The sequence below is a fragment of the Heteronotia binoei genome, chromosome 1 (genome assembly GCF_032191835.1).
Source record: "Heteronotia binoei isolate CCM8104 ecotype False Entrance Well chromosome 1, APGP_CSIRO_Hbin_v1, whole genome shotgun sequence".
In the NCBI taxonomy this organism is placed as follows: Eukaryota; Metazoa; Chordata; class Lepidosauria; order Squamata; family Gekkonidae; genus Heteronotia; species Heteronotia binoei.
The window spans coordinates 32,031,402-32,046,923 of NC_083223.1; the positions used below are offsets into that span (position 1 = coordinate 32,031,402).

General features: G+C 39.1%; 1 protein-coding gene across 1 annotated transcript; it reads right to left on the minus strand.

Annotated features, from left to right (window-relative positions):
- Positions 1 to 1,310: 1,310 nt before the first annotated feature.
- On the minus strand, positions 1,311 to 3,690 carry LOC132586067 (protein rpi-1-like). The gene is made up of 2 exons (XM_060258009.1): positions 3,621 to 3,690; positions 1,311 to 1,718 (listed from the first exon to the last, which is right to left on the minus strand). The coding sequence occupies exons 1-2, from the start codon at positions 3,682 to 3,684 to the stop codon at positions 1,465 to 1,467; spliced, it is 318 nt and encodes a 105-aa protein (XP_060113992.1). The 5' UTR covers positions 3,685 to 3,690; the 3' UTR covers positions 1,311 to 1,464.
- Between the last annotated feature and the right edge of the window lie 11,832 nt (positions 3,691 to 15,522).

The window sequence follows — 15,522 nt, forward strand, 5'->3', positions numbered from 1 at the left end:
AATCGCTTATACAGTGGAACCAACTCCCACTACAACAGATGAATACTGTCTTGACAATGATCTGCCATTAATTTGCAACTCTGGATAAGCTGCACTCCTCGCTATCTAATGATGCTATCAAAAATAGATGGAAATATTGAAATAGCTTTCTGTGCTAATGTTTCATACACTGTAAGCTTCATTTCACACCAATGCATTTGCAAACAGCATTTATTTAAGGTGCCAAGAACTATCACCATGCTTAAGATACAACGACATAGCTATATTATACTGGATAACATGGGGAGCATGAATGAATTAGGGAACATTCTATGATGAACCATCAGACTGCTACAACAGCTTTCTTGAACCCTGCTGAGATCAAATGAGCCTTTTGGTCATTAGGATTAAGCAGTGTAGGAATCACTTCAATGAGCAGTTTTTAAAAACTAAGGAATATATAAGTAAAGAGTGGCATTTTCTACTTGGTGGCCCTAGCCTCCCTGCTGTCCCTCATGAGGGCTGAACAGCAGGACATAAAATTTTCTTTTTAAAAAGGTGCACCACGATACTGCAAAGGACCGCATGTTCAAAAACTTAACATGACCAAAGCCGTCAGAATAACCTGGAGACTCCCCACGTGCAGTCAGCAAATGAAGTCATAAGATGTTCGCCTTACAGACAAGCATTTGGGCAATCCATACCCCACACATGCAATAGAGACACACAGTAACACCGCAGGAAATGCATGTGTGTGCTTTTAGAAGATGTCATGGATTTAAGTCAACGCATCTCAAGGGAAATTTTGTACCCACTATGTAAGTGGCACAAAGGGTGGCCTCGTATGTTACTAAGGCAAGTCACTTTAAACATGATGCCATGTCTGCACAGGGTGGTCTTCTTAATAATCAGAAATGCTTGAAGTCTGCCAAGGAACCATGACAAGATTTCTACTCCATGCTTCCAGTTCTCGGACTGGCTTGTTCCACCACAGAATGTGCCGGAGATCATTAAGTCATCAACAGGTAATGCTGAAAGAATTTGCATTATCAGGCAGTGATGTGGAGCCAATGCACCTTCCTCCAGCCCAGCAAGCTTTCCTCCAACTTCAGTGGCTCTTCAGCTGGAGGAAAAGGCTTACTCTGGAGGAAAGCCCTGTGTATGGTAGGACAGGGGCATATTTCTCCTTGCCGGTGGCATGACTCGGAGGCAAACACTTTCCACCAGCTCCCCTGAATCCCACAATATAAAATAAAGTTATACATTTGATTGTCATGGCTATCACGTCAACATTGAAACATTTCTCTTGCAGAATGACAATATACTGGCCCTACAAAACAACAACAACAACAACAGCCTACTGGTGCAAAGCATGGATTTGAGCTTTTAACAGTTTGCTGGTCAAATGTTTGGCTTCAGCTGCAGTCAAGGAGAGCCTCCTGATACTTCTTTGGTCCAAAATAATACAGTTGCCTAACGATTGCACTATAGTTCGTCAGCCACCTCCTGGTTTTTACGCTGCCTTACAGAGCTCTGGTCTGAAGTGTGGTGCTCTGAGTCCTCTTCTATCATGGAACTTTCGACTGCTGAGTCATCGGAGGAGTTGTCCTGGGATTCGTCTTCTCCTTCTTCCTCATTGTCCTCATCAGACAAGCCGTTTTCTGTGTCGGGCCCTCCTTCTGTGTCTTCTGGAGTTTCCTTTTGCTCTTCTACTTGGTCATAGCTTTGGTCCACCGATTCTGGTGGTAAAAGGAAAGGAAAGAGATAATGGAACAGTTTGGGGCATCAAATGTGAAGCTGGTTGAATTGACTTGTTATTTCTTTTTTTAACAGCTTACACAGACTTGCATCCAACCACACAGTTCCTCTAGTGTACCTTTGTGCCGACTCCCTTCCCCCCACTGTAGACTCCCACTTTGCCCTCTATGTCGGTCCTGAGGGTTTGCTGAACCCACTTCCTCATAACAATATTTTTTTGGGGGGGGGGGGGGGAATTAGGATGCAGGAGGAGGGGAAGTGGGAGAGTCGCATCCCACAAAGCCCTTGGATGGCTGGATACTGACTACTGAGTCTAAGAGATTCTCTTTCTCACGCTTGCTGCAAATTAGCAAATATGCATGTTCATGGTCTGCTCATGGATAACTCTGCAGTTTGGCTGAATTCCCAGAACTGCAAGAATTCTAGAACATGGGGACAAAGAAGCCAACAGTGCAGTCCCCATGTTCGGGTACCAGCAACCTCCACAGGAAGACTTTCATTTTACTTGCCTTGAAGCATGGCACCCAGAGCATGTACAGATGACACCTGCCTTAGCACTATGAAAAATTGCTTATCTGAAGACTTGCATTCCAGTTTTCCATGGGGCATCTATTTCTGAAACCCAGCATTAGCTGTTTCTATTACCATCAAAACCCTGAAGCTAAGTGTGAGCTGTATAATCAAACCTATCCTGTCAAACGTTTATGGACTACCTGAGGCAAAGTTGGTTTTCTTTCTGTTATCTGACCGATGTTCCCATACAACTAGCCTAGTTGCAAAGTACCTTTTGGCTGCCATAACAATCAGGGAGCAAAAGACTAGCTCCCCTTCTTGATGCTTGACTAGTTTTTATAACTGAAACTCTGTGCAACTTTGCCATGCTGTACTTTTTACTTCTATGCCAATAAAGGTATTTGGATTGGTATGAGCTATTCATCCTTCTGACTTAGAAACTGTAAAGATATCTGTGCCTTTTGTAGCAACCATACACCAAGCACTGAGTCCATTAAGGGACCTTATAACCTGCCTTTCCTTCCACCCCCCTCTAAAGGGTAGGAGACCCATCTGGAGGTAGTATGGTCAGAAAGAACTTGTGGCTGAGTTCCTTGCATCATGCAAGCCATTCAATGGGCAACAAGCAATGTCTGGCCATTTAAACATGCAGTACCCACATCCCAGGGCATTTACTAACCAAGTGCACAGCACATGCCCACACCACAACAATGTAGCACAAGTTAGCTGGTCAGTTACTCAAAACAACAACATGACTTCTTCTCCTATGATCAAATTAACCAAGGAAACAGAGCTTTTTTTGGGGGGGGGGGGGCAGACTATGCCTGTGTGCTGATGCCTGTATGTTAGCTAAAAAGCTCACAGGGTCACTGCAGATTGTGGGTGAGGATCTTGAGACACCACTTAAAGGGAAAAAGTGTTTTCTTACACAAGCCTGAGGGTTAAAGGGGATAAGAAGAGCCAGGGCTGGAAAAATATGATTGCCTACCCACTTCACCTATCCAAGGCTTAGAGGAGTGGTAGTGGTGGTGGTGGTGGTGGTGGGAGAGCAGGTAAGCACCTTCTTGCATACGTGAGATGTCAAAGTTCAGCTGAATACATGTGCTGTTTGGCTAATTTCTTGTATCAGCAGTGATGTCCACCAGTGTTCCCTTTAAGCTGAGTTTGTGTGAGCTATCTCAGTTTTTTAGCCTCTGGCTCACACACTTCTGTCTTAGCTCAGGAAGAAAAGCCCCAGAGCAAACTAAGTGATGCAGTAGCTCACAACTTTAATGCCAGTAGCTCACACAGTAGAATTTTTGCTCACAGTTTAAAGGGAGCATTGATGTCCACTCTGCCACCAAGCTGCAAATTTTTGATAATATACTGACCTGATCCTTCTGCTTTAGCCTTGGATGGGAAAACGCAGTCCCCAAGCAAAACCAGTATCTGCATGTTAAAAAAAAAATACACAAAGGTTATTACCCATCTTTGATGCAACTTTTTAAAGTTGCTGTGGTTCTATTATTCCCACATGCACTTTAGCTACCAGAATGCTGTATCTTGGAGCATACCTGTAGTTTAAGTGTGGGTTCAATGGCCCATCACTTAATTCAGCTGCTTAGAAGAACTCCACATAACTGCCTATTATACTGCGCTTGTTCTCCTTTAGCGACAAGAAACTTTCATTTGGATTCCCAATAGTCCTGTCAACTTGGAGTAGCCTTCTTAATAATGCAAATGCTTTAAAAAGTTATCCCCATGTTTAACTGCCTGATTTGTATTTCAGCAAACGTATATGTGCACATACACTTATTTAATTCAACTTAAATTCGCTTTACTCCTGGGATAACGAGCTGATCAGTTGACAAGGCACAGATCTTCTCTAGCCCAAATTAACAACCAGTTTCAATGATAGCTATTATCCCTTCTGCTGATCAGCATTTGTTGACAATGGCATTGCTTGCATCCCAAAAGGTACAACATTTAAATCAAACATTCCAAGCAGCCTTTTTAATTTCCACAGTATTAGCTGTTAGTATATTCAGAGTTCTCGACAGTATTATCCAACCCACACACTGCAATAAACTTCAAACAATCTGTTAAACGAGAACAATCAGGGGCAAGTCATAGCTGTTACCTTCTACTGCTAAGTTTCATTATGGCTACAAGAGTGCTACCTGGGTGATGATTAAAGCATAGATTAATTCAGAGAACCAATGTACTGATGCACGCACACACACCGCCCATGCTGGCAGAAAGTAAGGAGGGCAATTTTTTCAAAATTGAAGCCAAAACCCAAAAAGGTACTAATAGTATACATAAACACTAAGAGAAAATCACACTCTGTCGCGAGCTAGCCACCCTCAGTCCCTACTGAGCTAGAAGTCTGATAATGCAAATGACTGCGGCGTAGACCATTTTTACACCACCAGTAAAGCAATGCTTTTCCATTCTGCCAAGGTACAAAGACTGTATTGGATTTCCACAGTAATGGAAGGTTAACTGTTTGTCTGGGTGAAGCAAGTTTTCCTGGGACAACCCAGAAACACAGGAGTCTCTATGGATATTTAACAGACAGTTCCAGATGGTACTTCTGGACTGAACTCCTGAAGTAATTTGTGACACACCAAGAAGGAACTTAATTAAATTTAAGCAAGAACCACCACAAGAAAAGGAAATGGAGGCCCACGATAAGAGAGTATCGTAAGATGTGTAAGATGAAGACCAAAATCATCTGTGTGGAGTGGAGAAAGGAGACTAACAGCGCAATCCTAAACTGAGTTTCACCTTTTTGAGTCCATTAACTTCAATGAAAAGGTATAACCCTGCAATCCTATTAAGTAGACCCTTGAAATCTTGGTTATTCAGCATGTTATGGGAAGCAGGGTGAAGCAAGCAGGAATCCAGAAACCTGGCTCAAAAGTGATGTGGAGGTGGAAAGTGCTGTCAAGTCACACCTGACTTATGGTGACCCTGTAGGGTTTTCAAGGCAAGACACGAAGGTGGTTTGCCACTGCCTGCCTCTGTGTAGTGACCCTGGTTTTCCTTGATGGTCTCCCATCCAAATACTAACCAGGGCTCCCATCCAAATATGAACTTAGCTTCCAAGATCTGACTAGAATGAGTTAGCCTGGGCCAACCTTGTCAAAGCCGTAAGTCACTGTTTCCCATTTGCAGGGTCGGGACCCAGTACCAGGCCACAGAAGCCTCACAACCAGGTCACAAGAAACGCCAAAGCTAGCCCCACCCCCAGCAAAGCATGACTTCTGCTCTGCTTCCTTCCTTCCACCATCTCACTGTTGTGCAGAGAAAAGCTAGCTTTGAAGACTGACACAAAGTCTGAGCTCTGTTTGGCTTCCTTCCTTCCCCCGTCTGTGTTGTGCAGAGAGGAGCTGGAGAGGCCAGTGTTTGAGAGAAAAACTGGCGTCCACTGGCACTTTAGATCCATGAAGTGTTCTTCAAGGTATGAGCTTCCACGTGCCTTGCAGTATGTTCTTTTGAGATTTCCCAAGAGACCTGGGCATTGTAATAGCTTTCTTTTTTCCTTTTGTTGTCCTCTCCCTTATTTGTTCTTTTTATAAGGGGAGGAGTCTCTGAAAAGCTTCCCTTTTTAGGGAAATTAAGTTTAGGGTTTTTCGTTCTGGTTGATAGTTAGTCAAGTGGGTTTACACCATTGGGTTTAGTTTTTTCTTGTTGTTTTTTTTATAAGTAACTCAAAAGATGGCACGTTTATATAAGCTCCTTAGTTGGAATTGTAGAGGCCTTAATAACATCATAAAACGTAAAAGACTCCTCAACACTATGCAGAGAGATAGAGCAAATATAGTATGTCTACAGGAGACACACCTAAAGAATACGAATGGAAAAATATTGTCATCAAATTGGTTTAATCAGAGCTATTTAGCAGCAGGAACATCAAAATCTAGGGGAGTGGCAATTCTATTTTCAAAATCAGTACCTTTTCATTGTCAAAAAATAAAAGCAGATCCTAGAGGTCACTATATTTTTGTTAGAGGAGAATTGGACGGCCAGCCACTAACAATAGCATCAATATACGCCCCTAATACAAACCAGAAAGAGTTTATTAGGACAACCCTTCAATTACTGACAGAATTCCAGGTAGGGGAAACTATAATTGGCGCAGACCTAAATTATATATCCGACCCCAAAATGGACAGGACACATAACCCAGGGGAAAAAGCAGCAAAATCAACAGGTTTATTGAAGATAATAGATTCCTTTAATTTAGTAGACATTTGGCGTTCATTAAACCCTGGTGTAAAACAATACACTTATTATTCCTCCGTACACCAAACCCATACAAGAATTGATTATCTCCTAGTAAGTAAAAAGATAGCTAATCAGATACATGAAGCAGACATAGGCCCACGGATAATTTCAGACCATTCGTGGGTCACAGGGACACTTTCTACTCAAAACGACGATAACCAGGGATACCATTGGAAATTGAACAAATTATTGTTACAAGATGAAGCGATATGCAAAAAAATAACAATAGCAATACAGGAGTATTTTAAATTTAATTCTACTAAAGATGTATCACAGGAAACATTGTGGGACGCTTTTAAAGCGGTTATAAGAGGGCAATTAATTGCAATGGCATCCACCTACAAAAGGGAAAGACAATCATTATTATTAGAAATCACAAGTAAAATTAAACATTTAGAGCTGCAATATGCTAAGAAGGGGGGGGGGACTGTTAAGGACATTAGAACAGGAACGTAAAAAGTTAGAATTGTTAGAAACCTCCCAAATACAAAAGAATTTAATGATACTTAACCAAAAATATTTCACCAAAACCCCAAAATCGATAAAGCTACTCAAACTAAGGACAACACAAAGAAAGGTATCGCACCTTATCCATAACATGCAAAACCAGCAAGGATCCTTGGTTACTAAATCAAGTGAGATAATCCAAATATTTCATAACTTTTACCAACAACTCTATAAGTCAGAGAACCCAGACTGTAATAAAATTAAGGAATACCTCACTTCAATAAATTATAATATAAAAATATCTTCTGAACATATGTCCTATCTAGAACAGGATATAACACAAGTCGAATTATCAGAAACCCTGAAACGCATCAAAAATAATAAAGCTCCAGGCAGAGATGGTATCCCCATCGAATTCTACAAGACATTTGAACCTGTGTTAATGGCCCCCCTGGTGCAGACCTGTAACTCAGTTATGCTCAAGGGAGTTATGCCTACCACATGGTCAGAAGCCAGAATCACAGTAATTCCCAAACCTGGAAAGGACAAACAAAACCCTGCATCTTTTAGACCGACGTCTGTTTTAAACAATGACTTCAAGATCTTCTCAGCTATAATGGCCAACAGATTAAATAAAATCATTGCAAATTATATACATAGTGACCAGTCGGGGTTTATCCCCACAAGAACTCTAACAGACAATATCCGCAAAACATTGGATTTAATTTTTATGGGAAAGCAAAAAAAAGTGGAATCCATTCTCTTGGCTATTGACGCAGAGAAGGCCTTTGATAAGTATTTAATTACTTTATTGCAGCACATGGGCTTTGGCCAAAATTTTTTAACTTCAATTGAAGCATTATATGCCAATCCAAAAGCACAAATTTATGTGAATAATTATAGATCAAAGGACATCGATTTACATAGGGGTACAAGGCAAGGGTGCCCTTTGTCTCCCATTCTGTTTGCTCTCTCCATAGAACCACTAGCTTTTGCTGTACGGAAGGAGACATTAATAAGTGGTATTCAAGTAGGACAGGAGGAGTACAAATTAAGTCTGTTTGCGGATGACGCTGTATTTTATATTACCAACCCCTTTCAATCGATTACTTCATTACTTCATCACGTCCAAAAATTTAGTGCGGTATCAGGCTTCACTATTAATTATACTAAATCTGAAATATACCCAATTTTTTTGTCCCCAATTTCTAAATTAGAATTAGTAAATGCCTTTCCCTTCAAATGGGTCCAAAAATCTATCAGACATTTGGGTATCCAAATACCAGTGAATTTGCAAGACCTTCACGCAGTTAATTATAAACAAACAGATAGCACTATTAAATCACTCTTAGAACAATGGAATAAACTTAATTTAACCTTATTAGAAAAAATCGACATGATCAAGATAAAAATATTTAATTTTAGTTTATAACTTACCTTGCGATATCCCACCCAAAGAATTCAGAGACAGACAAAACTTTATTTCTAAATTGTTATGGTCGCACAAAAGACCAAGATTTCAGTATAAGTTAATGACGAGACCAACAAGACAAGGGGGACTGAGCTTGCCTAACCTAGAAGCCTACTACCTAGCTGCTAACATAAAAAACATATTATGGTATGCAGAAAAACACAGTGATAAAGCCTGGGTAACAATCGAGGCGTCGTATTTAGCAGGGGACCTCCTATGGGAAGCTATTTGGAACACACCAAAAGAAAGACGCTTTATTGTTGATGATAACCCTTATCTATCCCTGACCCTGAAAATCTGGGATAAACACAAGAAAACTCTAATTCCATCCATCTCACCGATGGCAAGTTTCCTGGGGCAAGCATGGTTCAAACCAGGACGTGAAACTGGGGATTTTGGTATCTGGAGAGATGCGGGTATATTCCAATTTCAAGATATCATCAAGAATAAACAAATGCTAACTAAAACACAGTTGGAAACTCAACATAAAATATCAATCTCATGGTTTCAACACCAACAAATACATTTTATATTACACAATCCCAGAATTGTGGAGGTAATTGATAGGCCATTAACAACCTTTGAGAATATGTTGAGAAAGAATCCAAAACAAGCTAAAACCTTAACATCAATTATTTATAATTTACTCAACACTAAAGATTGGACTGAAACCACAAGCCAACAAAAGGCATGGGAAAAGGATTGTGGTATTTTACTTACTTTAGAACAATGGCAAACCATCTGGGAATCTCCACTCTATACCACATATTCATTAAATTTGAAACTCCAAAACTATAAACTTTTTTCAAGGTGGTATTTGACACCTAAAAAACTTTTTTTAGCACATATGAAACCCACTCCTGAATGCTGGAAGAAATGTAGGCAGGAGGGGTCATTTTTGCATTGTTGGTGGCTGTGTCCGGAAATCAATAACTTCTGGAGGAAAATCAAACCCATAATAGATACCATCATAGAGGGTGAAATTCCCTTTACACCAGAATCCTTTCTTTTAAATTATTGGCCCAATATAAAACTTTCTCAGTTGAAGAAAGAATTGGCAACTCTTTTGTTGATGGCAGCGAAGCTATTGATAGCCCAATATTGGAAACGAGAGATATCCCCAAAAAAGCAACAATGGATGACTAAAGTATGGGAAGTAGCAGCTCTAGATAAATTAGCCATACAAATAAGAGTACTAGATATACAGCAGAAGAACAACAATTTTGTTGAGAAATGGTTTCCCTTTTTTAATTATATAAATTCGGAGGAAGATTTTGAAAAGCATATTCCAAAAAAAATTATTAATTTCTCCTATTATTGAAAATTCCTTTTTGAACCTCAGGCCATGTATTGGTCGATAAAGAAATGAAAATTGTATGTAATAGAGTGCAAGGATAGAGGGGTCTAGAGGCGCTCTGCTTAATGTAAATAATATATATGCCATGAATATAAGATATGTATATCTTATAAGTGTTTTGTTATGGTTATGGTTGAAAAAATTAATAAAAATTTTAAGTTTAAAAAAACAACAACAAAAAACAACCTCTCATTAGTGGCCATAGAAAGTGTTGTCAATTTCAGCTGACTTATGGTGACTGTGTAGAGTTTTCAAAGCAAGAGACATTCAGAGGTGGTTTGCCATTGACTGCCCCTGTATAACAGCCCTGGACTTCCTTGGATTCAGATTGTAAGGAAATGTCTTCCATGGATCCAAGCACCACTAGTATTTGATTAGAACCGTGCAAGCCCTCTCGCCACATCAAGACAGCAATCCATGAGCAATCCATCATATCTCTGCTACCTAATCTTAAATAGGAACGCACACGGTCCAGCCTGACACGGCCTGGCCCGACAAGCTCTCATTTATGTCAGATCTGTCCCTCATAACAAATTAGTTTGGCATCCCTGGTCTAAATGATCCAAGTGGTCTACTTGAGGGCAAAGGAAATTCCCAGGGAACTGTGGGAATTTCCAAGGACTGCCACTACAGTGCCAAGTCAAGTTGCACCTTTAAGACCAACCAAGTTTTATTCAGAACATAAGTTTTTGTGTGCTCTCTAAGCACACTTCATCAGACAAGGGGATCAGTTATTGTTGTCAATCATGAGATTTCAGAATTACCAGTCCTTGGATTTTGAAACAAGATATAGAAGAGAAGATATAGGAGATTGTAAGCCGTTCTTGAGTCTCTGATTCAGAGAGAAAGGTGGGGTGTAAATCTTCAGTCTTCTATATGACAGCCCTTCATGTACTTGAAGATGGTGATCATATCACCTCAGCCGCATCCTCTCCAGGCTTTGACTCATTATAGTCAAATCCTTATGATAGATTTAAAAGGAAAACATACTACTTGGTCATCATAGAATATTAAATACTACAACTCAGAAAACCAGAAGTTAGAAAATGGCAGCTAAGTACAACCACCATTGTGAAGAGGATTTAGATTGTTTTACAGTGTGCAGGGCATTTTTCTCTCTCCTGCCCTGCCATTTAAGGAATGCAAAATTCCTCTGTGGGATAATATTTAACAAGTGTTCATTCATATCAAATATTCAAGTCATAGCAGCTGAACTGAGAGAATAGTAGCTGCACTGAAACCTTGCTGGTAAGATGATCTTACCCCCCTCCCTTCTTTTTTCTGTAAACGTTAAGTCTGAAGTAGAAATAATGTTAATCAGGTTACCAACCTAGAGGAGGGGCCTCACATTCTGGCATTATGACTGATTGCCACATAGAAGAGATCAATTCCCCTTTGAAAGACAGACCTTATGGTATACCATAGAGTCTAATAGAGTCAAAGAGAAATGGAAACAGGTGTAGACAAATGATCACTACTCAACATTTATGGTACATTGGCACTGACCATTTGTCTACACCTGTATTTTTTTTTAACCAAAATCCAAAAGCATACATCATTCAGCATGTATGCATGTGAATATGGCACAAGGCTATACTCTAAGAAGAAGATATTGGATTTATATCCCGCCCTCTACTCCGAAGAGTCTCAGAGTGGCTCACAATCTCCTTTACCTTCCTCCCCCACAACAGACACCCTGTGAGGTGGGTGGGGCTGAGAGCGCTCTCACAGCAGCTGCCCTTTCAAGGACAACCTATGCCAGAGCTATGGCTGACCCAAGGCCATGCCAGCAGGTGCAAGTGGAGGAGTGGGGAATCAAACCCAGTTCTCCCAGATAAGAGACCACACACTTAACCACTACACCAAACTGGCTCTCCTCTAGGAGGTCTCATAAACATTGCACATCTTGTGTCAATTGATCTTTATTAGAAGATTCCTTTTTGGTCCTACATCAGCTTGTACATTGTTTTATTATTGTCATGTGCCTGTATGTACAACTATTGCTGGCTACTGAAGAAGGCCTATCTGGGCTGAAACATGTCAGGTCAAAATACTTCCCACTTGTTTATATGCCATGGTATTTTTATTCTGTAGAATCATAGAGTTTGAAGGGTCCTCCAGGTCATCTAGTCCAACCCCCTGCACAATGCTGGAATTTCACAGATGCCTCCCCCACGCACATACATCCTCAGTGACCAATACTCCCTCTAAGCTGTGGAGTCTTGTGAGCAAAAATTCTACTTTGTGAGCTATGGGCATTAAAGTTGTGGGTTCCTGCATCAATTAGTTTGGGGCTATTTTTCCTGAGCTAAGACAAAAGTGTGTGAGCTGGAGGCTAAAACTCAGTGGGAACACTAACTCAGTGTCAGTGACTCCTGCTCCATGCCCAGAAGATGGCAGAAACCTCCAGGATCCACTGCCAAACTGGCATGGGAAAAAATTGCTCTCTGACCCCAAATGACGATCAGCATTTCCCTAGGTGTGTAAGAAAGGACTGCAAGAACGAAGCACTGCTGCGACCCTCCTTCTCATGATCTGCCTAATTCACAGAATCAACATTGCTGTCCGATGGCCGCCTAGTCTCAGCAATGCTTTTATATATATATAAAAGCATATATATATATATATATATATATATATATATATATATATATATATATATACACACACACACACACACACACACACACACACAATTTTATTAGTAACATATGGTAGCAAACTTATATCTATATCTTACAACTTTAAAAAGGAAAAGTTTATCTACCCCATATCTTACTTTTCCCCCACCCCTCCCCCCATTACTTGACCCCCGCCAGTGTTATTTACTTAAAAAAAACCCAAATATTAAAGGTACCCTTAACTATTAAAAAAACCAAAAGTTATACTCTTGTTTTAAAAACTTAATCATTATCAAAGATTGTCCAATGTCCCTTTATTTTCCACTCTTTTTCTACGTATCTTCTGAACTTCTTCCACTCCAACTTAAAAAGTTCCAAATCATAGTCTCTTAATATTCTAGTTAATTTGTCCATTTCACTCCATGACATAACTTTTATAATCCAGTCCCATTTCTCTGGTATTTTTTCTTGCTTCCACAGCTGCGCATACAATGTCCTAGCAGCTGAGAGCAAGTACCAAATTAAAGTTCTATCTTCTTTTGGAAATTTTTCCATATGTAGTCCCAACAGAAAAGTCTCTGCAACTTTATTAAACTCATATCCCAAGATATTAGAAATCTCTTGCTGAATCATCTGCCAAAACATTTTAGCTCTTTCACAAGTCCACCACATATGGTAGAAAGAACCTTCATGCTTTTTACATTTCCAACACCTGTCTGGCATCTTGTTATTCATCTTTGCTAATTTCTTAGGAGTCATATACCATCTATACATCACCTTAAAACAATTTTCTTTAATACTTTGACATGTTGCGAGTTTCATAGAGTTCTTCCACAAATATTCCCAAGATTCCATCTTTATTTCTTTATTTACATTAATTGCCCATTTTATCATTTGAGATTTCACTACTTCATCCTCTGTAGACCATTGTAAGAGTAATTTGTATATTTTTGAAATTAATTTCTCATTATCTCCAAGCAGAACTTTTTCCATTTCTGTTTGTTCTTTCCTTATTCCTTCAGTTTTGATGTCATTCTCCACCAAACTTTTTATTTGTTGCATTTGAAACCAATCGTATTTATAATTCTGTTCTTCAGCAATTTTCAGTTCTATTTTCCCACTTTGAATTTTTAATAATTGATTATATGACAGCCACTTTTCTTCGCCTATCTCATCCGTTATCTTTATCACTTCAGCTGGCACAATCCATAAAGGTTTTCTCTCATCTCCATATTTCTTATATTTTATCCATGTATTTAATAAATTGCTCCTTATATAATGGTGAGAGAAAAGACCGTCCATCTTCTTTTTTCCATAATACAAATATGCGTGCCAGCCAAATTTATTTCCGTGGCCTTCCAACACTAAAAGTTTTTTGTTTAACAGCGTTATCCATTCTTTCATCCATACTAAACAAACTGCTTCATTATATAATTTTAAATCTGGTAGTTGGAATCTGCTTCTCTCTTTTGCATCTGAATGAATTTTCATTCTAATCCTTGGCTTCTTCCCGGCCCACACAAATTCTGAAATTTTTCTTTTTTTTTTTTTTCTTTTTTTTTTTTTTTTTAAGTTTTACCATTTTATTTTCATTTATACAAAAACATCATACATCAATATCTTATACAGATTGGGGTTGCTTGTGGCATATACAAACATAAGCATTTCTTATTTAATTATCTGATATTATTATTATTTCCACTAGCTTTATTATCTTAAATTAGTGAATCTTCCCTCCGTCATCTCACTTATTAAGCCAAACATAGAACTTTCTCCATTTTTCAGTTGCATCTACTTTATTTAGACCTCTTATCATATTGGACAGAATATCCATTTCTGCGACATTGAGAATTTTTTGTACTAAGTCATCCCTTTGAGGTGTATCTTTCTGTCTCCAAACCTTTGCAAATAAAATTCTGGCAGCTGTTACAATATAGACAGTGATATATTCATCTTTTCGTGGTACATTATCTTTAACCAAAGATAAAAGCATTAACTCTGCTTTGAAGTGTATATTCACCTTTAAGATTTCCTTCAATAAATTATAAACCATCACCCAATATTTTTGTGCTAAGTCACATGTCCACCAGCAATGAAAAAATGTACCCATCTTCACTTCACATTTCCAACACTTCGGTGATATCTTAGAGTTAAATTTACTTAACCGTGATGGCGTAAGATACCATCTATGGAACATTTTGAAATAATTCTCTCTAAAACTCACCGGTTTGATTGTTTTATAGTTATTTTTCCATAGGGTTTCCCATTGATCTATCATAATATTTTTCTCCAAGTTTTTCGCCCACCATGTCATGGTCTCTTTAACCGCTTCGTCTTCTAACTCCATTTGTAAGATATAGTTATATACCCTCTTAATTGATTTATATGGACCAGAGAGCATTAGCTTATCGAAGTCAAAATTCTGCCTTGTAAACCCTGAAATTTTATCTTTGTTATACTTTGCCAGGATCAGCACCATTGTCCACCACTCTATCCTTATTCCCTGAGTATCTAACTCCTGCTTGTTTTTTAATTTATCCGTTTCGTCAAGTAAATCGCTGTATCTAATTGGATTAGTAGACTCCCATAATTGAGGCTGCACAGAGGCTTCCTCCGGTGAGATCCATCTGGGAGTCTTTTCCCCGTAAATCTTATTCCTCAAGCTAAGCCAACCTGTCAAAAGGGACTTCCGGATCAAATGGTTTTTGAAATACATCTGAGGCTTCCTTAAATACCAGAGGTTGGCATGCCATCCAGCTTGAAGGTCAAAACCTTCTATCGCTAATATGCGCTTGTTCTCTAAATGTATCCATTCCTTTAGCCATAATGTCACACAAGCTAAATGATATACTTCTATGTCTGGAAGGGCCAAACCTCCATTTAACTTCTTATCCAATAAGATTTTCCACTTAATTCTGGGTTTCCTGCCCTGCCATATAAAAGATCTAAGCTGTTGATTCATTTTAACAAAAAACGGTTTTCTAACGGCAAAACATACCATTTGTAGTAAAAATAAAATCTTGGGTAATATACACATCTTGATCAGGGCTGCCCTTCCCATAAAGGATAATCCTAAGTTCTTCCAGTTTTTAAACAATATTTCC